At 39.5% G+C, this 27,660-nt stretch overlaps 3 protein-coding genes across 5 annotated transcripts; 2 read left to right on the forward strand and 1 right to left on the reverse strand.

The window, feature by feature from the left end:
- The first annotated feature begins 5,527 nt into the window (after nucleotides 1-5,527).
- dnal1 (dynein, axonemal, light chain 1) lies at nucleotides 5,528-11,194 on the forward strand. 2 transcript variants are annotated; one of them, XR_003691093.1, is made up of 9 exons: nucleotides 5,528-5,786; nucleotides 6,333-6,371; nucleotides 6,502-6,611; nucleotides 6,746-6,801; nucleotides 6,897-6,952; nucleotides 7,153-7,279; nucleotides 8,063-8,203; nucleotides 9,742-9,862; nucleotides 10,801-11,194. XR_003691093.1 is itself a non-coding variant. In XM_028566087.1 (8 exons), the coding sequence occupies exons 1-8, from the start codon at nucleotides 5,784-5,786 to the stop codon at nucleotides 9,777-9,779; spliced, it is 570 nt and encodes a 189-aa protein (XP_028421888.1). In that variant the 5' UTR covers nucleotides 5,528-5,783; the 3' UTR covers nucleotides 9,780-11,194. The 2 variants fall into 2 exon arrangements, 1 of the variants encoding a protein (XP_028421888.1); XM_028566087.1 differs by having other exon boundaries at nucleotides 9,742-11,194.
- A 2,300-nt stretch (nucleotides 11,195-13,494) lies between these two features.
- On the forward strand, nucleotides 13,495-18,683 carry tedc1 (tubulin epsilon and delta complex 1). Of its 2 annotated transcripts, none has more exons than XM_028566308.1 (8): nucleotides 13,495-13,852; nucleotides 14,254-14,338; nucleotides 14,801-15,030; nucleotides 15,114-15,251; nucleotides 15,486-15,554; nucleotides 16,006-16,074; nucleotides 16,322-16,465; nucleotides 18,170-18,683. In XM_028566308.1, exons 1-8 carry the CDS (start codon nucleotides 13,709-13,711, stop codon nucleotides 18,536-18,538), a joined length of 1,248 nt encoding a protein of 415 aa, XP_028422109.1. In that variant the 5' UTR covers nucleotides 13,495-13,708; the 3' UTR covers nucleotides 18,539-18,683. The 2 variants fall into 2 exon arrangements, with proteins under 2 accessions (XP_028422109.1, XP_028422108.1); XM_028566307.1 differs by having other exon boundaries at nucleotides 13,498-13,852; nucleotides 15,988-16,074.
- Nucleotides 18,684-19,713: 1,030 nt separating this feature from the next.
- pth2 (parathyroid hormone 2) lies at nucleotides 19,714-21,617 on the reverse strand. The gene is made up of 3 exons (XM_028565020.1): nucleotides 21,514-21,617; nucleotides 21,127-21,306; nucleotides 19,714-19,888 (listed from the first exon to the last, which is right to left on the reverse strand). The coding sequence occupies exons 1-3, from the start codon at nucleotides 21,615-21,617 to the stop codon at nucleotides 19,714-19,716; spliced, it is 459 nt and encodes a 152-aa protein (XP_028420821.1).
- Between the last annotated feature and the right edge of the window lie 6,043 nt (nucleotides 21,618-27,660).

Here is a 27,660-nt window from a genome sequence, read left to right on the forward strand (position 1 = left end):
CTTTCTGTGTGATGGTAGAGCATCAGAGCGTTCAACTTCGCCATAGATGGTTCTCGATTTACTGATAGGTGGAAGAGGGATGCTTGTCGCCGTTTGTCTTGGTTTAGACAGGCCCATGAGACTGCTTGGAGATAAATGGATGGCCGCGTTTTGATGTCTGCGACGACTGGTAAATCGATCCTTTGGACGCTGATCTCCAAAGTTCGAATTCTCCTTTCACTGACATTCAATCCCCATCGTCTGGACCTTCTGCTCCTGTTTAAATCGAACCGGTCCTGCTTGTTGTGAACAGCGGTGTGTGAACTTGTCATAGCTTCAACAGCTTATTGCATCCTCTTTCGAGAAACAGATCCATCTTTGACGCACATGGACCCACTTGACTGTCAACTGTCAGCCTGTCTTTATATTGCCTGTAACTTCAAGACCCACCCACTGCCCCCCCCTCCCAACTCACATACACACACAAACACACTCAAACACAACCCTGATCAGTCACTTGATCTGTAACATTACCCTTTATTGGTAACCTGTAAGGACCCAAACGCTTTCACAGTTGATGAAGAGCCATGCATCACCATCACACAACCACAAAGGAGAACCATTTGTCAGTCCTTCATGTCAGTGTCAATTGCTGATGTCTATGGAGAGGTTGATCTTTGATTGTTAAGACCACTTTAATTCACTGGAAGTGTCACTGCTAGCAGGGGGGTCAGAGGGGCCAACCCCTTTCCAATCTGACCCCGCCTCCTTCTAATGCTCTACTGTAGAGATCTTCAACAGGGGTCCTGAAGATTTGATCTTCAAACACCACTTAAAGGAGTACTCCTTTTGAGAAATGAGCTGATAAGTCTTTTTTTTTAAGAGTAAGATGAGAATATAAATATCAATGTCATTTCTGTGTGTACAGAACAGAGATGGAGTCGGTCTTGAGTCAGAAGCTACATTTCTACATTCTGTAAACTTAAAACTTTAAATCTAATTTCCACAATATTGTCAAAAATAATGCAAATTATTTTCTATTTCCATGAACATTAATGCAAATGTTAGGAGTTGGTTCATTGATATTAACAATTGGTGGTGCTAATTCTCCAGTGGGGTGTCGCTTAACCATTGCAGAAGAAGAGGGTGCACTGAGATGACGTATAATTAAAAGAGCCCCAGTCAAACATTAAATGAACAAAAACATGATGGAAATGGAAATATGACATTTATGTTTATTCTATGTATTAATGTGACTTTTCATTCTCCTTTTTAACGGCCCCTGATGTTTTCGTCCGTCCAGTAGAATCAATATTTTAGATATTTTTTTTCTCAAATTTCCTGTGTTTTTTAATGTGCATAATAAAAATGCAAATTCAGTGGAAATGCACACACTGTAATTTTAGCGGTTTGCGCTAAAACTGGTCACATTCGATTGGCATGAAAACATATCCCAGAGAACGGTCGACTCGGTACACATGTTATTAACCCATAGGTTCATTTTGCGCCGTATTTGTCCTTTAATGAAGATAATATCTCTCCTTTCAGTTTGTTTAGATGTGTACGTCACTAAACATGTTTTCTGTGACACACAACAGTCACCAGCTAATGTTGCAGTGGATGTCTAATGAGCTGTGTGTGTTTGTCTGTGACACTGTACACCACCTGCATGGACTGGCCAGCCTACTGGACATGGTGAGCTCACTTCTTCCACTGATAGCCAATGAGGGATGTGTATGTGTGACAACAGGCGGCGGGGGGGGTCTCAAAATTCCGATTTCAAGGAAGCTATCAGATTTTTTTGAGCCAGAGTCGTGGATTTTAATGCCAAAGTTTATAAAATAATAATATATAATGCTATATATTATTCACTGCTTCCTTTCCTAATTGTATAAAAGTTAACTTGCATTTCTCATTTTCACACCAGAGACTATTCAGAAACGTAAACAGAAAAATGTGAGATGGTGTAGACATTATTATTTCAATCAAATTTAATTTGGCTTGTTTTGATTATAACGCTTTATAACTATGTTTATATATCATTATTGACATGGGCGTTGTAGAAAGTGTTACCAACATGTCTTTCTGATCAATAGATCTTACTAATTCTAATAAACTAAAGATGTTCTAAAGATAACTGTGTGTTATTTTGAAAGACAATGACAAATAACATTTTGTCGTTTGATTTGGAGGTCTTCATCTCAACTGTCTTTTGTAATAAACATGTCAAATCTACATTTATTCCAAATGCACAATATATTTAAAAAAGAATAGAATACACAAGGCAGCCTGACTCAAAACTCTTGCACTCTTAAGGTCTATTAAGGTCAACAAGTCTGACCGTTTAACATGATGCATGAGTGTTGGGGCTTACATTGGCTCACAGGACACTCTCTCTCTCTCTCTCTCTCTCTCTCACACACACACACACACACACACACACACACACACACACACACACACACACACACACACACAAAGATCATAGGATCATTACTAGTGGATGAGCAATGGGAGGACATCAAATAAAGGTGCTCTCTTTGTGGACACAATAACATTATTATGATACATTATGATCCTTGCAAAAGAACAGTGACTTGAATTAGGTCAGAATTATTGCTTTAATGGATGCCATCATGAGAACGGATTATATGGTACAAGATAGGCTACTGTTGAATATACAGTATAGTAGTTTAAGAGCCCCGGGGGCAACCCATGATATAGTTAAAAGGTCAGAGCTATTCTTAGTAGGCTATCATCTGGATGTAGTGACTTTCGCAAAGGAAGGAAATTTGATCACAGGAATGTAGTAAGCTGCCTTTGGCTTATACCCCTACTGTAAAGGCATTAGAAGGTATCAACAAAGGATTATCTATTGTATAATGTTTGCCGTCATATTTATTTGTTAAAAAATAAGACAGTCCCAGTGATAACGAGTGTAATATGTGTGTTACTTTACTGTGAATCCTGTCATTGCAGTGTCCCTGGGTCAGAACAGTGGGGTGGAGGTATCCAAGTGCATTGACGTTTACCACAGTGTCTTTCTTGATAAAAGTTGGAAACAAATTTCAGAGACCGTGTTAGACTCATGATAAACAGAGTGAACAGGATGGTCGAATGGTATAAATGTGTAGCATTGACGGATTATGCCTTTTTCCAAACTGAAAAACATGGACTTTGATAAGATTATGTCCCAGGGGTCCCCATCTGATAGGACTTTTGCTTTTAGCTGTTTTATTACTGAAAGTGTATGAAACTCATGGCCAAAATAGTCATACATTATGTCACTGTGTTCCTTATGGATGGAATGAAAAGAAATGATTCCCCTTTTTACTGGGGGACCCCCTAGAACACTCTCAAGGCCTGCTGGGGGTCCACTGACCCCACTTTAGTAACCACTGCATTATGCTACATTTTTAGAAGCTACAATGAAGGAGGTGTTTACAGACATTGGAATGTCTTAATTGCATTCATTTGTGTAGTGTTCCTCAACACAGACCTACATGTATGTATGCATGACAAAATGATGCAATCCATTACAACAACAGCACAAACATCAGTTAAAAAATTACCTTCAAGTTACTCCAGCACTGACACAGCGCTGTGGAGATAAGTCTGGCAATGCCACATCTACCTTCAAGTTGAATCAATACAGGTGTTGTTTTTTATTATGTTTAATTACCCCCTTTTGTTTAACATAAGAATGGGGTATGACACAGCTACCACAATACTCTGCACATTTGACCATGTCTTCCTTAAAGGTGCTCTAAGCGACGTTGGGTGACGTCACTTCTTGTTGACGTTTGAAGTATTGTCAAACAAAGTGGAGGCTAGCTCGCCCCTCCCTCCTCCTCCTCCTCCTCCTCCTCATCTCGTCCCCTCCCCACTCCTTTCTGTGCTTACTGAAACAGTCATGAACGTGCATTGTGGAAGTAGCCTACGTGCTAACGCCGCTGCGGTGATGGCTCAACCAATTCCTTCTTGTTGGTTATTAGCTGGAACACTGTTTGTTATGTTTGGTGGTGCAGGTTGGCGCAGTTTGTTTTTGTTGCCATTTGTGGAGCCTGGGCTGTCTAGAGAGACCGTGTTTTTTTACAGTGTGTTCAGGGGACAGGCAGCTAGCGGATAGTGAGGAGATGTTTGCTCTTTGTGACAATTTTTTTTTGTCACAATTCAAACTAATCTAATTTATTATTAAAGGTAACCTGCCATACAAAACCGTTTTTACATTCATTTTTTTTTTTTTAAATATGTTAGGTCCATATGTGTTTGTGTTATGTTGTGAATGTGAAAATGAACTGCTACCTTCTTTGTCAGCTCTAGCCACTGAAAAGAAATAAGCAGTGAAATCAGACCAATTACAAAAACTGGTCAGTCTGACATCATATTGCCTGAGCTCATTACTATTCATGAGCTCGCCCAGTTGGGCTGGGTAAAGGATTCTGACAGCCAGGCTCTCATTGGCTAGCTGTTAGAAGCCAAGATTCAAACAGTTTAACTTGTTTAATATTAATGAGAACTGGCAGAAATCGAGCTGAGTCTTCCTGCAGTCTTTCCATACTGCGCTAGAATGGCTTGAAACAAGGTAACCAAGGCATTTTTCCCACAAAAAAATGTTACAGAGTCCATGGTAGAACTTCCGACATTACCACAAAGTAATGAAATGCATGTGGCAGGGCACCTTTAAATGTTTTCCTTGGAGCATGCACAAACATTTGGCACTGTTGGTGCTACATCCTTGCAATGTGTTTTAAATGCTTGTAAAAAAAAATAATCTGTGTGTACAATAAGTCATGATATAATTGAATTAATTATTATTACAGTAAAGTATTGCCGTAATTATGTTTCATTGGTACCTTTTATATACAGTTGCCTACAGTATTTCCACATCCATATTACTGTACAGCAAGAGTTAACTGGAATAACAGTTTAAAATGTGAAGTCTCAAGAACTGATTGAAGGTTAAAGTCAAGGCACACCAAGGCCTGAGTACAGACTTAGATGCAATACTAAAGTCTTATCACTGGAGGGCAGTATTGTAATGCTGTATCAGCTGCAGTAAAGCATACACAATACACATGCTTGTCTTTATGTACACCCAAACCTCTTAGCATTGTGAATTAAGAGCCATCTTCAGTTTGCAAGTACAGAAAGTTAATGCCAGTATCTGTGAACTTTCCTTTGTTTTCAACTTGACAGGTTTGCAGGAAAAGATCCTGTGAGAAAAGTAGCGAGGTGTTACAGTTTAAAACACTGTAAAAAAATATTAAAAAAATACATCATAACAGCAATGGCTGCAATATGTTTTTGTGTGGCAGGCACAGGCAGGCTCTTACTGTTTGAATCTGAAGGGGCATCCGAATGAGCCAATGGCCTGCTTCATTCTATAGATTTTTGCCTTTTGCCCATCTTATCCCCTTTTCCTTGCATTATTAATTAAACAATATTCTGTGGCATGCATCACCAAGTCAGCTTGTATATCAGACAGGCTAGTTTCCTAGGTGGGGCCTATGGGTGGGGCTCCACATTAGTGGGTGCGGTCCTTTTTCATGTTCACCCCTTCTCTTAAAAATGTATAACTGATCTAACTTTAATCCACTTCATCTGCGAGTTAAAATTGGGATACTGGATGATAAATCTTTATCTTTCAGTAATGATAAAAGTAGCCAACTGTTGTCTTGTTCCTCTGCAGTTACATTTTGTTTTCTAAACTGGGTCAAGCCGAGTCCGTTACACTACGCAGGCGCAGCTTGAAGGCTGCCTGTCAGTGCCATAGCAACCAAAAGCAGACATCAACCATCAACATGGTGAGTGTTTATCGTTGCTATTTCGTGTTTTTTAAGCGAAGATTTACGACCCTAGCTAACTGTAACCACCTTTCTGAACATGCAATGGCTTCACTTATGAGAGCTATAGCTGATCTTACATGCAACATCGTTGTCGTTGACAAATTTGAATTAGCTAGTTAGCTAACCTTAAATGTCAGTTAACCTAACATTAATAGCTAGCTAGCTATCGTTAGCTAACATCAACTCTGCCCTAAGAGTGTCTAGCTAGATGTCCGTCTAGTTTGCCAGTTTTCCTACTGCTAAATCTAACTAGCACTGGGAGGACTAGTTCGAATGGCTGCTTACTCAGAATGACAAATGACAAAAAAAAAACATAATACAAATAAAAACAGTGTATATTAAAAGCCTGGCATTAACGTTACAGCTCAGTAAAAAGTGCGTGTTTAATGTAACGTTAGCACTGTTGCTAGCTTGTCTATAGTACCTGTACCTATCTGCTATTTTAATCATCACAATATAATCTAGCCTCTCCCTGTCTAATTGAATGTCATGTAATGTCTCCAGGCCAAAGCAACGACTGTGAGAGAAGCACTGGCCAAATGGGTGAGTGGCATACAAACACAGCCAGAATACCATGCAATGTACAATTCGTGACTTAATTCTTATTGTGTATTTGCATGATTGTAACATAGAACTTGTGTGTGTGTGTGTGTGTGTGTGTGTGTGTGTGTAGGAAGAGAAGGCAGGCGAGAAAGTGGGCGAGGCTAAAGCCATAAAACTGTATGGTCAGGTTCCTCCTATAGAGAAGATGGATGCCTCTCTCTCCACACTCATCAACTGCGAGTGAGTGAGTTTTCAGTCTCAGATCTGTGATCTGAGAATCACTGTAACTGAGCAACACTGATAGTGTTTAGTCACCAATGTTTTATAACCACCCTTCAAATACCTGATATGTTATTGTACCGTATTCTTTACAGAAAGCTCTCTCTGTCTACAAATTGCATTGAAAAAATAACCAATCTGAATGGCCTGAGTGAGTTCTGACTGCATAAATACATAAACACACAAACACACTATTCACTGATGGAATGGGGTGTTGTAATGTGATGTTGTATTGTGTTCTTCCAGAGAATTTGAGGATATTGTCATTAGGAAGAAATAATATAAAGGCCCTCACTGGGCTGGTAAGTTACATATGAAACATAATTAACAGTAATAGTGACTTAGTTAAATGATTTCTCTTTCCATTCCTTGTTGATTTATTTCTTTCTTGACACAGATTGTCACTTTTTCTAACTTAAAGCATTTTTAGTAGTAACACATGCTGAATACATACTTTGAATGCTCATTATTTTGCATCAAGTGTGTGTGTGTGTGTTTGCAGGAGACAATAGGGGACACATTAGAAGAGTTGTGGATCTCGTATAACTTGATAGAGAAACTGAAGGGAATTCAATCCATGAAGAACTTAAAAGTCCTCTATATGGCCAACAACCTGGTCAAAGAATGGGGTAAGCTACATTCATAAATATAATCAACACACATTCAAATTGAAATAGACATAGCTAATTAGATTGCAAAATTACTATGTTGTGTTTATTCCTGGTTGCTAACATATTATTCTTTTATGAAGAGGATAATTATGCCAGCAGTGATTTTTAAAATCAGCCTTTTATTCCTTCCATTGTTTGACACTACAAACCTTCACTGGATTTTCTGCGGCAAGCACAGGACCCTCTTAGTGATGTTCCGATCACGTTTTTTTGGCAGCCACAGTTAGTTACACAGTTCATTACACAATCATTCGGGCGAACCCTAGTATGGAGAATTTTTTTTTATTGAATTTGTCACACAATTTTAAATGTGCAGTAGGTAAGACTTATTAAACTAACTTTGTGTCATATTTGCTGAAACTGACCGTATGTTCTAGTAGAACTACATGAAGCAGGATATTTAAAAAAATGATGCACCAATCAGGGCCAGGGGGTGGGGGGTGGGTGTCTAACTGCGTATTAATCACAGCTCATGCACACACATTCATTCTCCCTTGTGGGGGGGATGGGCTCAGGAGACTGTTTTGGGCTTTAGCAGAAAGGAGGGAGGGACTGAGAAGTTGCCAATGTTCAAAGTCCTGGATCTTCACAATCCTACCTACGGCACCTTTAAAGGCTTAATAAGGCTAGGACAGGTTTCTAAGTTTTTAGCAATGGTCTCTTTAGTAATTCATTTTTTTAAGTTAATCTGTTGACGGTCTGTTGGAAATCCTCAATGTGGCAATGTTCTGTTTTGTGTAGGAGAGTTTGTGAGGCTAGCTGATCTGCCATGTCTCGCAGACCTGGTGTTTGTTGGAAATCCCCTAGAGGAGAAGCATTCAGCTGAGGGAAACTGGATGGATGAAGCCTCTAAAAGACTACCTAATCTGAAAAAACTAGATGGTAAGAGTATCTCAACGGCAATGTGTAAGAACGGCTACTGTTCATTCTATATTCTTACTGCTATAGTCATCCCTTGTCAGTATAGAGATTGCTTGATATAGAACTAATACAAAACTAAACCAATAGCTGTCATTAATATGAGATTCCAGGGTGTTTTGAAAAACAAGGTGACAACACTTTACTGGCCCGTAATTTCTGTATGAATTTAAATGAATTGCAAACATAACCTAGAGAGTCTCTTCATTAGTCAGCTGAGGTAACGTGAAATATATAATAATAAATTAATATTTACTTTGGTTTAAATAGAGCTGGTTTTTTTCAAGGACATTCCAATTCCAAGACACTAACTTGGCAAGAAACTCCTGTACAACTAATAAGGAAGATTAATACTCTCAGGCATTCTGTAAAGCTTTCAAATATTTGTTCTCCTTATATTATTGGGGGGGGGGAGGGGGTCATGGAAGGCTTGTATCATGTGGAAGGCCAACAGTTTTGCTTTCATTACTTAGAATTCCTCATGGGAGCGGCAGAAACTACGCACTATAGACTATAAAACTTGGGAAAATTAGGATATTTAATAAAATAAAATTCCTATCCTAAGATAAGGTAGTATTTTTTCTTTTTTAAATGCAGTTAGGAAACATGCTTCTGTAATACAAAAAATTCCAAATGTTATCCTAAACTGAGATAATATATGATTTCAGACTTAAAAAGTGTCTGTAATGAGGCTGAATGAGATAAAGTTTAGGAAAACCGGCTTAGCACTGCTCATCATCACAGCTGGAAAACCCAAACTAACAGAAAACATACGGCATAAATTACACCATTGTGTGGCTTTTTGTCGACAAAAATGTTTAAAAGGTGCAGTCAGTAAGACTTATAAAACTACCTTTCTATCATATTTGCTGAAACTGACCCTATGTTCCAGTAGAACTACATGAAGCAGGTAACAAAAAATCCGGCTCCTCTAGCACCACCTACAACCTGTAGTGTGATTTGCAAAAATCCACAGCTCCCTGTTCAGATTCAGACTAACTAGTCAGATCTTTTTTTTTAAAGATTTGTTTTGGACATTTTAGCCTTTAATGGAAATGACAGCTATATATGAAAGGGGAGAAAGAGAGGGGAGGAAGACATGCAGGAAATCATCCGGGTAGGACTCGAACCCTGGACCTTCTGCGTCGAGGCATTCACCTCTATATATACGTGTGCCTGCTCTACCAACTGAGCAAACCCTGTCCACCACTGCGCTGTTTTTTATTCACCCAACATGCAACGCAGCAGTCACATCGCTGCATGTACAAACGAGGGCAGGAACAAAGCAACCAAACACAAATAGAAACTATTTCTCATCCAGAGAGAACATGAGAGAGTTAACCCTTTGAAATTATAAATGATTTAAATGCATAATGCAATTAATATCAAATTAGTGGTTATTGGGGATTTTAGGCAATCAGAAAAGTGGTAGGGAAATATCCCCGCCAGCCCTACTATAAATTACGCCCATGATTGGAGATCTCTTTTCCTGTTTATTCCAGGAACCCCAGTCATCAAGGATGTGGCTGAAGGAGATTGAGAGAGCCGAGAAGCATGACTATTTTCTGCAAAACTACAACCCTGTCCCCGAAGAGTCTTCCCTTTTTTTAAAGTTTTTGTATGGTTTGTCATATTTTGTTTATATTAAATTACTTTTTAAACAGCATAGACTTTGTTGTAGATGGACAAGCACAAGATAACCACTAAATACACAGATGTGTATGTTTTAGAATTAGAAAAGTCTGTTAAGTTGTCAATACCTAAGTCCTTGTGGGCTCGGGATCATAAAGAGATTTTGATGAGTCCATATAAGTGGAAATACATGATTACACATATCCTAGTCTCGCATTGCCAGACTGATCTCCACAGCGCTGGGCACATTTCCTAATGCTACAGCATTATGATTTTGTTTTTTTTACTATAAAACTATGAAGGATATTGACACTAATGCTACTTGTTCTTGTTAACTGAAAATTGACTGTGGGAATTGGTGGTTAAGTCCTATTTTTTGGCCAAGAACAGTGTAAATTTACAAAGTGTTTCCTTGATTTTATATGCCTCTTTATGTTCCTCTAGCAAGAACTAAAGCACATTGTAGCACACACATTAGTTAGCACAGACATTAGCGTGTACCAGATGTTAATCAGTTAATACTATTAGCTCCATGCTGCTGGACCTTCTCTAGTCTAATAGGAGTTAGCTGTAAATCCCTAACACCGTACTTCCTCCATATCATCACTATGAAGCGCTGGCCAGATTAAGCTAAATATTACCTATATTATGCTACATTTACATCACATTGGACTAAGCAGCGGAACAACTGATGGTTAGTAAAAATTGACTTGGAGTGATTCATTTTTGTGTTGACCACAAAAATGAAAAATCTAGCAAATAGTTGCATCTTGCCATGGTACTTAAACAGCGTACTGTTTTTCCTAGTTGTTATCAATATTCAAGAATACGATGAAATCACGGTCTATTTCCAAACTGACTTCTCAGGTAGTTAGCGCTAGTAGTATTAAAATAAGAGGTTAAATTAGTATTTATGTCACTCTTCACAGGACGTGAAGGGACCACGCAGCTACATTGCAACGGCCTTTGGGCAGGACTGTGGGGCCAACATAACAGAGTGAAAGCTTTTATGACCAAAATACATCCACAGCTCTGTTTGGCACTGTGTTTGAGGTCATGTACTATTTGTCTAAACTTTTTGAAGGACAGACACTTTCTACTTTCTACTGTCCGTTTTGGGTTCATTTTAAATCCATAGACTGCACATTGTTCCTGCTGTTATTCAAGATGTGATACCAAGGTTAATGCATGTAGCATGTCCTTATCAGTTACATCGTCTGTGTAAAAATAATTTTCTCCGGCATGTTTGTACATACAGTTGTAAGGTGTTATTATTTTTTTTTAAATGATTTTGCTATTTGAAATAAAGACTATTTAAGTACATCAGTTGAACCTTATCACTTGAAATAAAACATTCTAGAATAATTTACATAAATACATACAGGAGTTAACTGGTTTTTTTTTTTGTAATTCAGACCAATGGAATATTTTGTCTACACAAGTTGCCGCTGTTAAACTAAAAGTTTAACCCTCATGTTGTCCTTGAGTCAAATTTGACCCTATATCAGAAATTTGGGTTTTCTTTCAACTAAATTGCCCAAAATCAACAGGGATGGTTCCATGAAACGCTCTTCACAAGTCAAATGAAGGATCAGTTCACTACTATCATTGACTTTATTTAATTGTATAGCATTATTCTGACTACACTTTGACAGTCTATGAATATCCATCAACATCCTCGGATCTTAAATGATCTAAATAGAGTGTAAAAATAGTGATAATAAGTTGGTGTAGTGTATACTGGTGATAATGGGGAAATAAAGCACAGGAAAATGCTACAAGAACATTGAAAAAAAAATGTCAAAAAGAGACAAAAACGTTGTTGGTGTTGTTGTTTTGTTTTTTAAGTGGCTGAATAAGTCACACAAATTTGTCAAAAAAAGTGTACATTTGCACCCGGAAAGACAACTCATGCCGGGTTAAGAAATAATCTTATCGTTTGAGTATATGAAAACACTTAACAGTTGAATAAACAAATAACGCACCAATGAAAAGTAAGGCAAGGCAAGGCGAGGCAAGGCAGCTTTATTTGTATAGCACATTTCAGCAACAGGGCAATTGAAAGTGCTTTACATAAAACATTAAAGAACAGTTAGAAAACAATTAAAAAACAATAATAAACAAATTAAAAACATTAAAAGACAAGAATAAAATTGATAGTGCAGTATAAGAATAAAAGTTACAGTGCAGTATAAGAAATTAAAGTTAATAAAATAGATTATTTAAAGAAAAGCAGCATGTAGATGTTGAACAGAAGAGGCCCCAGAACTGAGCCTTGGGGAACTCCGCACGTCATATTTGTATGCTCAGATGTATAATTACCTATAGACACAAAGTAGTCCATATTCTTTAAATAGGATTCAAACCACTTTAGTACTGAGCCAGAAAGACCAACCCAGTTTTCCAATCGGTCAAGCAATATGTCATGGTCTACCGAATCAAATGCAGCACTGAGATCAAGTAATACTAAGACTGAAATTTTGCCACTATCTGTGTTTAAGTGGATGTCATTAAAGACTTTAACAAGAGCCGTCTCGGTGCTGTGGTGTGGTCGAAAACCTGACTGGAAGGCATCAAAACTGTTGTTTAGCGATAAGAAAAGGTTGAGTTGTTGAAAAAACACTTTTTCTATGATTTTACTTAAAAATGGAAGGTTTGATATTGGCCTATAGTTGCTCATTAGTGCCGTGTCTAGATTGTTCTTTTTTAGGAGTGGCTTGATGACTGCCGTTTTCAGGGCCTGTGGGAAGATACCTGAGAGCAGAGATGTGTTTACAATCTGTAGAAGATCAGAAGCCAAACAATTCGAAACATTTTTGAAAACACCCGTTGGTAGAATATCAAGGCAACAGGAGGCTTTCAGATGTTGTATAATGTCCTCCAGGTTTTTAAGGTTGATCGTATGAAATTGTATCATGTTGAAATTTGTTTTGCGTGCACACTGTGACAACACATATCCTGTACTTGATATGGAAGCACTGACTGTTTGTCTAATTTTCTGAATTTTGTCTGTGAAGAAGGAGGCAAAGTCATTGCAAGCCTTGGTAGACAACAGTTCAGATGCTATTGGTACTGGAGGGTTTGTTAATCTATCAACAGTAGCATACAAAGCACGTGAATTATTATTGTTTCTGGCAATAATGTCAGAGAAAAAGGACCGCTTTGCATTCCTTAGTGCCATATTATAAATGCGAAGTCTCTCATTATAAGTGTTATAATGGACCTGGAGATTAGATTTTCGCCAACTGCGTTCAGCTTTTCGACACTCTCTTTTTTCTGTTCTCACAACTATAAAATTTCTCCATGGAGATCTTTTCTTACCAGAGACAGCTTCGCCCTTAGTGGGAGCAATAGCATCAATAACATTCGTAATTTTACAGTTGAAATTATCTACGAGCTCAGTGACTGAGGCCCCAGTGAGGGTGGGTGTAGAGGAGAAAAGCTGAATGAATGATTCACTGGTGTTTTCAGTGATATACCGTTTTCTGATTAACTTTGCTGTAACTTTGTTTGAACACTTTTGGGCAGAGAGATAGTGCCGTTAAAAAAAAACACAGGAATGATCAGAGAGAGCAACATCTGAAGTAAGTTCAGCCTACCTCTTTCAGAATCCCACTGATAATTGGCCAACGTAAATATCAATCACAACTTCTTCCAATTCCCTTTCCTGGCAACGGCTTCGTACCCGGAAGTTGTTGTCTTCACCCCGCGAAATATCAACAGCCCAACTTCACAGCGGTAGAAATACAATAGAAAATGTCTTTAAAATGTAGTCTCTACTGGACTAACCGTGAAGGCTGAATTGATAAAAACGTTTGGGGATATGCTGTGGCTGTAATGCAGCGGAGTAAAGCGTCCGTGAGAGTGGAAGTGAAGCAGGTGATTGGAGCTCTGTGCCGACTGCTAGCGGCCACCGGGCTGGAATCTGTCCCCACACCGGAGAACTTCCGACGGGCCAAGTTCGGTGGTGGACTCGAGGTGGTAAGTAACGTTCATCATCTGTTGTCACTGTCAGGGGTGGAATGTTACTGCATTTTCTCTTTCTCGAAACGGTAGATAGGTACTGTTATTTTTCAGGTTGCTAGTAACTTGATTTTACATACAAAATATATGATCACTTGTGGCCAAACATGTCATTATAGTATAGTATTCTGGTAAAATGAATGATTTCCAATGATCCCAATTAGATCACTGCAGGAGCAGACATAAGGATAACAAGTGGCAAGGATATAAAATCAACAGTGTGTCATTTTAAAAAGAAGCACAAAAGGTCTGAGTTTTAGACAATTTTTTTTAAAAGCAGTGTATGTTCTTGTCCGTGTACTGTAACGTTACATATATTGACATACTTTACAGACATCTCTCTTGTTGCTGTTTCCCAGGAGGATCAGTTTTGGCAGCTCCTTGCCGATATCCTTCAGACATCGAGCAGTGTTTCCTGTGAAGCTAGTGCACAGCTAGGAGGAGGTAAGTCACACATTTGTTTATTTTTCTGTTCATGGCTTTTTAATGAGATTTGTTCAGGACTTTACGGATTATCCCTTAGATGTTTTTTTCCCCCATGACTTGATAACATCCCTATAGATCCAAATTGAGAAATGACACATTGTCCAAAATGCAATATCTGTTGTGTGCTTATAAAAAGAACTTTTCAGCATTTATTCCATGTTGTGTCTTTTGCTCACAACCTGTTAGCCATGTACCCACTTTATAGATAACCTTGTTTAAGTCCACTGATTACCACTGCATTCCTGACTCTAATTTTGAGTTTAACTGTTGACACTCATAAATAAAACTTATTATACAATTAGGCTTGCCGCTCTATGCACAAATCTGGACCAAACTGACTGACGAGTCTTAAAGGGATGAACATTGTTAAGTGGACTTGCTGAGTGACTGTATGTTTTGTTGTTTTTTGTCTGTGCATAGCCACAGACTACAGGAAGCTGGTAGCTGCAGGCCTCTGGCAGACTGGCTACCATGCTGACTGGATGTATGGGAGGCAGGGAGGAGAAGGAGAGGAGGGAGGAGAAGGAGGGAGATGCTCCAGCAGAGACCTCCTCCTGGCGCTGGGCTGGCTGCTGGCTACAGGAAAACTGGAGATACTGCTGACACAGCGAGTACAGCAACTGGACAAAACACTACTCACACCTACACCTGTAAGTACCACTGGTAAACCACAACATTATATGGATGCATTCTGTATTGGCAAATGCATATCTATAATTTTTCTCTCTGTTAGGTTAACCCTCCGCTTCCCAGTGAGCTCCAGTTAGACTCGGCATCCCTGAGGAAGCTTCAGTGGCTCGTTGGTTGTCTGAGATACCAAGGGCGGACGCTGCTGTCCATGCAAGAAGAGCGAACTCGCTTGCTCCATGCTGTGAGAAAATCCTCTCTTTTCCAATGTTTTTGCATGCTGCCATTCTGTATTCTGTACAAAGTACACAAAATCCCTTTCGCCTCAATAATGCAAACATCCCAAAATACAGAAAAGGCGCATTAATGGACACACAGCGTTAAATCCCTTTGTTTGCTGTTAAGTATTTTTCAGCATAAAATCAGATTAAAAATAAGTTATATTTAAGTCTAACCAAGAAATCTATATTTTTCTCAGGTTGTTGTTGCCAGCCTTCCCTCCTCTGTATCCTCGTCCTCTGATCAAAGCTCAACAGTGCTAAGGAAGGTAAGAGTGTGTGTGTTGTTATCAAAATAAATTACTAATATGATCTGCCTATACATAGAGTAAAATAACAAAACAACTGTTTAACCTTTTTTTTAAACGGCAACCAAAATACAATTCTAGTGTATCGTGTTCTTTGTTTATTTGACACTTTATTACCAAGCCTTTGGTTGTTTGTATACATGTGAAAAGAAAAGCAGTGTGTAGCAATATGATAAGGAAGTTGGGCTCAATAGATTACTCAGTGTTACAGCTAAATATGAAACAGTTCATTTAGTGAGAATTTTCCACGCAAAAAAGTTGCTCTGTCGTTGCAAGTCTGTGTTGTTGTTTGTGTAATTTCTTAATCTTATTAAATGCTGTGTTAATGCTCCATCCGAGAGTACATCTTCATACGAAGTTAACACAACAGGCTTGTGTGTGTGTGTGGTTATAGGACTGTGTTTGTATGCAGCAGCTCTGTGACCTCCTAGAAGCATATCTGAACTGGAAACAGGTGGAGAAGGTCTTCTGGACCTGGATGGTGAGTTGAGGTGATTTGGTTTCCTGTCGTAAGAAAAATATTTTAAATTGTTCATTTTGAAAAAGTAAATGTGCAAGTTCATACCAAAGAGTAGGCCTATGTGTGACTGGATTTTTTGACCCAGTTATAGAATATTACTATCAGCCAACAGATTTGCTAAATTCTCCTCGCCGTGTCCTCCAAGACGGCAGCAGCCACAACGTGTGCCCGGAAATGTGACGCAAAACGTGTGTTTGTGAATGTGTAGGACAGTGTGGTGGATTGCCATCTGACAGATCCTGTCGTCAAGAGGCCTTCACATTCACCCAATACGGGCGCAAGAGTGTGTCACCATGGAAACCGCGGCTTAGAGAAATTGGAGGACATGCTATTGAGACTGCCTACAGGACAGGTGTGACACACGCACACCACCCACACACAGGTTGTTGATCCCTACAGAGGTCATTCCCTAATGGTTTTCACCCATCTATCCCAGCACTTCTGTGCAGCGTCTCTAGCTATAGCAATCAGCAAATACACTCCCCTCAGAGCAGACAGTATCACGCAAGAAAACCTCTTCATAGGAGAGTTTCTCAGGCTATGCCGAAACTGTACTGCAGTGACGACAACGATCTCCAAACAAAAGCTATTGAACTAAAGGAATGCTTCAGGACCGGGGCATACTTACACTGTTCCATTGATTCAGCCTGTCAGAGAGCAGTGAGCGCAGATGGACATTCCCTACAGGTCAAAAATTAGGCCAAATGAGTTTGCTTTCCAGCTATTTATAGTCAAGCATCTGTACTGATGAAACAAACAATTCTTAGACACTGGCATGTTTGTCTTTGAGGGATATCTTTTTCCAAACCCCAATTAACTTCATTAACACAAGCATGGAACTTAAAGATAGTCTCGTCCATTTATATGTTTCCAAACCTCTGCTGTCCACTGCAATACCACTTTATACCATTTCTAGCACAGTAGAGTAACATGTTACCACAGCTATACATGAACTTAAAAGGTGCTCTAAGTGATGTGATGCGTTTTTTAGACTACAACAGTTTTTGTCACATACAGCAAACCTCTCCTCACTATCTGCTAGCTGCCTGTCCCCTGAACACACTGTAAAAACCTGTGGTCTCTGTAGACTTTAAGCCTCAACTAGAAAGGCACTCAGAGAGCGCAGACCAGTTAAAAATTGCAGTGTTGATGAAAGTGAAACAATTTGTGTGGCCACCATGTGATTCGGAGCATTTACATACTACATCATTTAACCAAAATCAGGCAAGTAATTTTTCCGTAAACCCGCAAACTAAAAAAAACAAAACAAAAAAAACCGGACAAACCAAAACAAAAGTTTTCGGAGGTAATTAAATAGTCTAGCATTGGAAAACCAAACTCGATTTAAATCATTAGCTGTCTGAAGTAAACATTACAAATCGGACTACGTATTTGATGCCAGCTTTGTTACTTTACGAAAAAAGTACTTTAAACACATTTCATTTAGTACTAAAAGTATTGATGTCTAGCCCACTCTTAAAACTACTTATGCCTCCATAGTAATGGGAAAAAAGTAAATATGGCAGTATAACGACCACAAACGCCGTGCAACCAGTTACATGGCTCAAACTCGGCGTTTGTCCTTCAACTGGTCATGACTGTTTTCCAAGATGGCGCCTGCATGTAAAACTGAACGCTACGGTCTTTATAAACTCTTTTTAATAGACTGTCTGTACACTTACAAAGTTCTCAATGCTTCGGTTTACATGTAGAGACCCTCATTAGGCTACAGTGGAAGTGTGGTGCTATTTTGAGCCTCAGTGGTGTAGAAATAGTGATTTATCATCTGCCCCGAAAGCTAGCGTTAGCAGCTAACCACCGGTTTTGCGGCAGGTTGTTTAAAGCTAGAGGAACAGTCGATTAGCATGACAACATATCCCAGAGAACGTTAGACTCTGTACACACGTGTTATTAACCCCTATGTTCATTTTGCGGCGGAATTGTAATTTAACATAGCATTCTGTAGTATAATACATTGACCGGAGTGTTATTGTTGTTTGTAATATTTGTGCTCCTGCTGTGTGTTTCGGTCTCTTCCTTTCATCTTATGCTCCAGGAAGCACAGAGGAGAGGCAGAGGCGATGTTGAGGACCGAGAAGAAGGACGAGAGAGGTTACATGGTGGATCGGACTCTTTTTGCCTCCCTCCTCCTCTTTCCTCTCTCCCCTGCCTTCCCTGCCGCCCCCAGGCCTACCGAGCCATGCTCCAGACTGAGAAGCCAGTCAGACACGGCCGCCTCCCGGGAGAGGGGGCCCGCGGCGGGGCCGAGAATCCGGACGAGCTCCCAGCGTCTCAGGCTGTGCAGGAGCTCCTTCAGACAGAGGCTCTGCTGGTAGAGAGGCGGGACAGGCAGAGACTGGCCAATAGGATGCAGCTGCAGAAGATGATTGGCAGGCTGGACCAACTGATGTTGATACCACCATAAACTTTTTCTTTTATCCTCAAACTGCTGATTTTTTTAAATTCAGAAATGAACACAATATGGACTTTAATTTTTGTAGTTTGCCAAATATTCACTTGACATTTGGATGAAAACCATATACTCTCACAAATAAATAAGCTTTCAACACCTTGAGTTCAGTAGCTGAAAATGATAACCTTTGTTATTTTATTTTAACAAAGTTAAGGGCTTCACAAACAGAAGATATTTCAGATACAGCAGAAAAAAAAACAACATGAAGCAAATACATAATTCCTTATGCAAGCTGTCCTCAATGTTTACAGGCAAATTTTGTAAAATAAATATTTTAGACATTTATCTGATTCTCAAAATAACTTGCAATGAATTTAACAGAATGAAATTAAATTCCAACATCAGCGAATATTAACAAGATCAGCAGTCCCAGCCAGTGTAGGTTGATGAGAGAATGTCCTCAGAATGTGTAGGAGTGTTTTAAGAACTGGATTGTACAACATTTTGGGAAATAAACTTGTGCATCAAGTATGAAGCGGGTGTCAGGACATGGTTAGCCTAGCTTAGCGTAAAGACTGAAATCAAGGGGAAACCTGGTTTTGTCCAAAGTGAACAAAAAAAAATCTACAAAAATCTCATTAACATGGATCTCTTGTTTAATCCATACATCAATCCATATCAATCTTGTCATCTCACGCTCACAAAGAAAGCAAACAAGCTTATCTTCCAATCTGTTATTTAACATTTTGTACCTTTATTTAAAAGCTAAATGTTGCTCCAAAATGTGTCAATGGACCTTTACATCCATTTACATAACCAAATACCAACTAAAATCCTCCTTTTGACTCCAGCCGTCATTGCAACAGTACTACTGTATGAAGTCAAACACAAGCTACAGTCATTGAAAACACATTTACACCTTTATTTATTCATTAGAATACCAAATTATTTTCAGCACCATAAGATGGTGAAAGTGCTGAAAAGAATAGGAATATGAGTATTAAGATGCTAGACTTGAGCACTAATGGGTTAATGACCTTTGATGTCTACAGTATATTCTTGTCTCATGAGTTAACGACTGAGCAATAATAAGACTTAGGGTATACCTTAAAAAAAACAACTTTTTGCCAGGTCAGGGTGCAGAGGTGGTTTGATTTGAATAAAGGGCTGTAAAGAATAAATTATCATTACGAATTAACCACCAGTAGTTTCTGCATGTAGGAGTTGAGCCACTTCTGTCTCTCCATGGAGGTGAGGAGTTTACTCTTCTCTCTGAAGGCAGAATCATCAGCCACCACCATGTTCCTCTTCACCGTGCCGGCACCTTGAGGCGACCACTCGGCCGGCCACGCCCTCTCCACGCTAGAGATACAAAGAACAAGACCATGTACCAGAGTCTCCCAACACTAATATATTACTGCTTTTTAAAAAAAAAATGTATTCAAGTTTGAGTTGACAAACCCCTGAAACCTAATAGTCATAACATGTTTTTTTCTTTAGGATGAACTGTTTGATGTTGGTATAGCTCACAATAGCACCATGCACCTCCACATTTCCTTTGAGACTACCTGTTAAAAGGAACAGTCTGACATTTTGGGAAATACCCTTATTCAGATGAAGAGAGTCAATACCGCTGGTTAAATATGAAGCTACAGCCAGTAGCCAGTTAGCCTAGCATGAAGAATGGCTAACCTGGCTCTGTCCAAAGGTAACAAAATCCACCTCTGCCCTGTGTCATGTTTTACACTTTGGGTTTTGTACAGATTAATGAATAGCGGACTTTGTTACCTTTGGACAAAACTAGTTGTTTCTAATGGGAGCGAGCCTATGTTCCCACTCCCACATTTCTAAGATTTTTTTTCAAAATTAGGCCCTATGTTCCCAAATTTCCTTTCATAAATTTGTATCAGATTTTATCCCCCTAACCCTAAAAAATGTTGTGGGAGGATAGGGCTTACATTGAAGGGAAATTTAGGAACACAAGACCTAATTTTGAAAATGTCCTAGAAATGTGGGAACATAGGGCCTAATTTTAAGAAAAATCTTAGAAATGTGGGAACATAGGGCCTAATTTTAAGAAAAATCTTAGAAATGTGGGAACATAGGGCTGTGGGACCATATGGATGTGGGAACATAGGGCTGTGGGACCATATGGATGTGGGAACATAGGGCTATGGGAACATAGGGCTGTGGGAACATAGGGCTATGGGAACATAGGGCTGTGGGAACATAGGGCTATGGGACCATATGGATGTGGGAACATAGGGCTGTGGGAACATGTCTTTGCGCTAAGCTAACCATCAGAGCAATATCAATCTTTTCATCTAACTCAACAGGCCCATTAAAGGAAAAATATAGTGAATACAACCTAAAGTTCTGCCAGAGGATGGGAAACAAACAAGGAAATGAGAGGAACAGCCAGCTAAATGTGATGCCAAGCCCATAGTCAGTGGGGGACATGTTATTATAACACATTAGTATCACTGAATGTAAGAAAGTGCTGCGGCTGCTTTTTAACATCCATTTTGCACTCTCGCAAAATAGTGCGTTTCATTTTGATAAGAACTTCGTGACGGCATTTCCCCTCACTGTGCAGTTACCTGGCCTCTGGCCTCTCGGGGCTGAACAGCCACGCCTCCCTCATCAGCCCTGCCTTGCTGTCGGCTGCTGCTCCGAGGCTGGGCGCTGACATCATTTGAATGCTCCAATCACGGAGAGAGATGGTGGGGAAGAGGACATCCCATTCATCTCGTGTGGGTTCCTCTGAATCATCAAGACTTCTGCAATCAAATCAAATCTAATTGAGTGATTCCTTGGGAAACACATTTGGTTGAATTATGTAGGAATATCAAAATGAGTACATTATTTACTAATTATGTATCTGAAGTATTAGTTAGTTCAGTGGTCTGTTATTTTGGTACAGTTGTACCATTAGAGCATAGGCATATGTTGCTGCTGCCTATAGGTGAGATTAAGTGATTAACCACCTGAGAGGTAGTCGAGACTGAGGGAAGCCAGATGTCACCAAGGTCATACCCAGAATGCAAAGCAACAGGAAGGTCATTCGGGGGAAAGCAGGCAGCTCAGACATCCTAAAAAATAGAAGAAAGATGCTTCCTTAACATAATACAAGTTACATGTTAACGGAGTTGTGTAAGTGATATATAATCTTCAAACTTATTAACAACAAAATAAAAAGGTGAAACCTATTTTCATCATCATTAATAAATATCAGTATGTTTTTAACAATGAAAACATACAAAATCCTCACACTTCAAGTGTAAATACACAATAGGCGGTGCTCTACCCTGCCTAAAGGTTTTTTTTTTACACCAGGAGCTGCAAGAAAAAGGCTAAGAGAATCATTAAAGATCCTAGGAGTCCGTAACAAAACCCAACATTTGAAAAGCCTTTAGTTTTGAGGTTTAGCATGTGCTCAGCTGGAACCAAATCTGTCAATCATATCAATCAATGACCCATTTTTTCTAATTCTTCAAAAACAAATGGGTTTTCTGAGAATGCATTCTCAAGCCGCTTGGTGAAGAGAATTAATAGACTAACATGCAGCATATAAAAAAGGTAAAAATTAGCTTCATGCAGAGGTGTTGGTAATGGAATTTGTTAGAAGTTGATAACCGGTTGGTAGTTGGCTGATTTCTTACCTGATTCTCAGGTGGATGTGTTGGTCTGTCTCTCTGTTAAAAGTTTGTACCATCAAGGTGCTTCTCAGTGCTGGACTTCAGGGGTCAAAGTTCAGGCGTCACACAAACGGAGATATGTTCCGGTGACTAATCACAGCGAGTACTATATGTGCAGTTAGGTACTTTCTGCTTCTTGACGATTCCCATCAAAACCTCTTATTTCTTCTCCGCTCTACTCTAAATGGAAAAAATAAAAGTTTGGATAAAAACTTGGATTTTGCGTTTGGACTGCTGGTTGCTTCTGTTAAGTGTCTGTGTGCAGGTCTACGGTGGTTGAAAAGTATCGGCTTCTTGTCATACATACTTATATACCCCTGGACTGGAGTGTTTTAACGCCCCCATCCCCCCTAACCCACCCACACATACGCAGGCATACACACCCTTCACCAGATCAAACCAACTTTGAGTTTAGCGTGCAAGAGGACAGGCCTAGCGGAAGTGCTGTTAGCTTGTTAGTGTCCTGTTTCAAAGGCTCTTAGTCATGGCGCTCTTCTGGAGAGCCCGACATCTTATTACTGAAAATCATTATAGTGCTTGTGTGTATGTGCTAGTGTGTTTATTCATACCCTATGGCACGTTAACCAAACACTGGATAAACCATTGCGGTCTATGCAGTAAAAAAAAAAAGATAGCCCATTTATATGGATATAATAATCCAGATAAGACTAAACAAAATCATGTAAAACAAATAAAATAATAGATTCAACCTGCAGTAACTGGCTTGACTGACTAGACACTAATATATTATTTATTATATTACACAGGAGGGGAGTATTGGTGGGTTATATTCAACCCCACCTGTTTGTTGTATTGCCTGTGAAACATGCTGAAGAAGGGCGTACTGCCCGAAATGTCTGCGTGGCAAAAAAAAATAAATAATTGGAGTTCTGTCCAAAGCACCTTTATATATTATCCACATTTAGGATCCAGCAACCAGTCTTCAAAGTCTTATAAGTTTCAGTTTCAGTGTGAGTTGAGCGCGATAAGTCTTATTTTTTATAGATATAATATTCCAGATAAGACAACACAAAATCCAACCTGCAATAATTGGCTTGACACTACAGTTTTTTTACAATCACTTTGCTACTAATTTCAGAACCCTGATGTCATTTTTCAAAACTCTAGACACAAAACTAACAACGGTCATCACTTGTAACACAGGCTGTCCAATGTTCAAAACATTGCATTGTGCATTCATATCTTTAAAGAAATCTTGCACTTGCATAATCATTGGTTCAAAAAACTAATTTATGGTGAAATACCATTGAAACGTTACTTTAGATCACCCACACACAAGCTACCCATAGTTTCACTGTGTCATCGTTCGTACAATCATTAAATATTGTAGTACAAAATAGGTGATACATGTTTCATTATTGTGCTACATGTAAATACATCCCTGTAAAAGTACTACAGTAGTAGAGAGAGTACTACAGACACAGTGGAATCTTTGAACAAAATCTAAAATGTCTTAATGAAAAAATACAGTACAATCACAACATACGTTTATTTGAATCAAAGCAAAAAGCTACAAAAAATGGAAAAGAAAAGAGTAGTACTGTAAAACATCAAATGCAGTGTTCCTCAACTTGCTTGTAATTTAAAAAGCTAAACAAAGGAGTGATTACTGTACTTCTACATCTTCAATCAACTCTGTCTTGTGGATTTGACCACAGGTTCTCATCTACATTGCAATTAGCCAAAGATCTTGGAAAAAACCTTCGGGCATGGCGAACAATGCAGTATGAGTGTATACGTGTATAGAGAGTATATATATAAAGTATATATCTCAATCATCAGTAACAAGTTGGCAGAATTGGACAAGCAATTCCAAGGGCCTGCATGCATACAGTGCAGTACTGTCAATACTGTAAATAGTCTCAAAGGTGGTACATGGTCTATAGAAACAGTCTCTGATAAACAGTAGTACATTACAGTAAAGAACGTTGATGAAATACTACATCCATAGATAATATAGTCTAATGAGTTCATGCTCCACACTAATTGGTGACAATGAATCTCGTTATCTTGAAACTTTCATGATCTAAACATGGAATATTGTGTTTCCATACAACTATGCATTAAGAGTTACTTATTTTGAGTAGTTTTATCGATCGATTGTTAGATGATTGTAATGAAATGAATAGACAATCATCTGAAATGTAATGTGTGAATTCCTTTTTGAAATAGTAGTACTTTGATGTTAAGTTGTGTCATACTGAACAGGTGATCTTTGTTAAATGAACAAATGATCTTAGGTTTATGTGCATTGTATCCAAGCAATTGAAAAAAAAGTGTTAGTTTTTTGAAAAATGCGTATTTTGAACATTGGTTGTGAGTTTTGTGTCTAGAGTTTTGAAAAATGACCAATGCCAAAGTGATTGTAAAAAACTAATATATTGTCACATTTTATCTTGATATGGCCAGATTGTTAACATACAGGTGCCTATTTTCAGCATTGACTTGGAGTCATGTTGGTGTCCACCTGATAATATTTACTCTCCTTGTAGCTCTCTTTGGTCCTCATAGACTCGAGAGAAACATCTAAAGGAGGAGTTATTCTGACGTTTGTAGAGACACTGGCCCTCATTTATGAAACGTGCGTACGACCAAAAACAGGCGTACAACGGGCGTACGCCGATTCCTACGCAAAGCTCGGCATTTATCAATTTGGACGTGAGCGTAGGCTGCGATCAAATCTCACGTCTGGTCTGAACTCGTGTACGCAAGTTTTCGAGTCAGTGTGGCCTTGCGGTGCAGCATCTAATCAGTTTAACAGGAGAAGGAGAAGTCAGTTGATCACGTATCAACAATGGCAGATCTGTCATCTTTTAGAAGACCCCTATGAGCCGATCTGCAACATTGTTTTAGCCTGTGGGGTTCTGTACAACATCTCGCAGGAAAACACGGTGCCATAAATGTAGTGATGAAGCCAGATGACCCGATACCCGGAGATCAGTGTCCAGAACAGCCCCAGGTGGGGGCTATACGAAGGAGACAGGATCATATAATTCCTCGCTTTTAAAAAGGTATAGCCTATTTTATGTTTGGCAATGATATTCAATACAGGAAACATGACGATGCACAACATTTTTATTTATGAAGACGACAAAGGGTGCAGAGTTGGTGGTCATACAGGTAGCTAGTTACCATTTAAGTACCTCATTATGGTCCTTGCTGAAAATAATGACCTGCAGACAGGAAGCAGCTGGCCCTAACAATGGCTCTGCAACACTGATTTATACAGGATAACAAGCTTCAGACACAACGTAGTATCACCTCACAATACCTATTCTCATCAGAAACACTGTCAGGTTCCATCGGTGCCATCGTCACTGAATTGTTTTAATCATCAGTTGGAAATGACATTAAAACCAGTGTTGTGGAGAAATTTGAGTGAATCGTGGCATTTTGTGTCTTTTGAACACTTTTGTAGTGGCAATTCTAACAAAATGCCACTGGAGGGAATTTGAAGGCATCTTCAACTCGTGCTGGTGCAAATGAAGAGGTCCTCCATGACGTTTGATTTTATAAATACGTTTAAAAAAAAAAAAATCTACAAAAACTGACTTTGCCCACTGAAAAGTTAAAAACAATTACACTAGAACAAAAATATGCAGACTAGCACACAACAATGGCTGAAAGACTGGCTTCTCTCACCTGTGATCCCCTCTTTTCTAAACACACACAGTGCATTTCATTATCTTTGTGGGGACCCATCATTGACATAATGCATTCCCTAGCCCCTTACCATCACAACTAAATGCCTAACCTTAACCCTTATCCTCACCTCATTCTATCCCTAATCCTAAAACCAAGTCTTAACCCTCAAACAGCCCTTTAAACTTGGGGGGGCCAGCATTTTGGCCCCACAAAGCAGTCCGGCCCCCACAAGTAGACTGGACTCCTGGTTTTTTGGAACACACACACACACACACACACACACACACACACACACACACACACACACCTTTGAGGGCAGCTGCCTTAGCAAGGAGAGCAGCCCTTTCTGCCTCTGCTTTTCTTTGGCATGAAGAAGAAATTGATGACTTTGAGGATCTATGACTGCAACGGCCAGTTGATGAGCCCGTTTTACCACCAACATTAGAAATGCTGTCACCTGGACCAATATCATCAGTGACCACAGTTATGTTTAGTGCGGCAATTTGTGCTTGATTGCTGTGCACTTGGGTTTCAAACCATTCATTTTGTTTTGTCATTTCATACTCCGTTAGGCCTATATTGGTTTCAATAATGATTCATGCAACAGTTCTCAAAAACATTTCACTCTGTTTGCAACTCACACATTTCGACACATTTGCCCAACTTCCTTTGTTAGTTTGGAAAGTTTCTTCATCCTGTGTCACGGTTTCAGCAGGTGGACCCAAATGCAAGACTCGTCCAGGCAGAAATGCAGAACAAACACTTTATTTTGACTCAACAACTACAAACGAACAGGACTCTCACAGGACAAACAGGGACAGACGAACCGACAAGAGACAAAGGAACACAGGGGTGTAGAAATACCAATGAACAGAAAGACAGGGGATTGGACAAGACCGTAACGAGCAACAGGTGAGAGTAGAAACGGAGGGAAACTAACGAAGCAATTGGGAAAAGGTGAGAACGGAACTGGAGGGAAACTAAGGCCTAGTCCACACGGACACGGGTATTTTTATAACCGGAGTTTTTTCTCCTCCGTCCACCCGAAAACGCAAAAACACGCTGTCAAGCCATTGCAAAGAATCATCAACAAAGCAGTTAGCGGCGCACAATATGACGTCAAACACAGCGGATAACGGCGCACACTCCGACGTCGCAAGGCAAAAAACCCGGTTATACTGTCCACACGTCAACACTAACTGCCGTTCCTGAAAATGCTCACCCTGGCCAGAGTTTTCAAAAATGTTCGGTTAAAGGGCCCTGAAACTGCGTTTTCGTGTGGACGGAAGGCCGAACCGCGTAAAAAAAGTCACGGTTATAAAAAATACCCGTGTCCGTGTGGACTAGGCCTAACAAGAGAGGGAGTGCAGACCAAATAAGGGGATGGGCGGAGACAAAGACAGATGACACACAGGTAACAACAGAACACATGGAACACAGCAACAAGCACAAAACATAACAAAATACACAAAAATGCCACAAGAGTGGCACAAAGGCAATCAGTCATGGAATACGTTAGCCGGTAAGGGACATACAGGACATACTGCTCCGCCTTATACGTTTTCACTGTCACATGATAAACTTCCAGGTGCTGCTAATGCTGCTAATGGGTATCGTAGCTTCCCGGGCAAGTTTCGAGAAGGAAACATGGAGGACCACACGTATTCAAAATCCAAAATTTCAGGAACAGGAGTCTTCTTTGTCGCCCAGAAAAAGAAAAAGGATATTGAAAAAAGAGCAAGAGACCGGCTTTTTGAAGCGTGAAGGCTA

Source organism: Perca flavescens, chromosome 20, assembly GCF_004354835.1.
Source record: "Perca flavescens isolate YP-PL-M2 chromosome 20, PFLA_1.0, whole genome shotgun sequence".
Classification (NCBI taxonomy): Eukaryota; Metazoa; Chordata; class Actinopteri; order Perciformes; family Percidae; genus Perca; species Perca flavescens.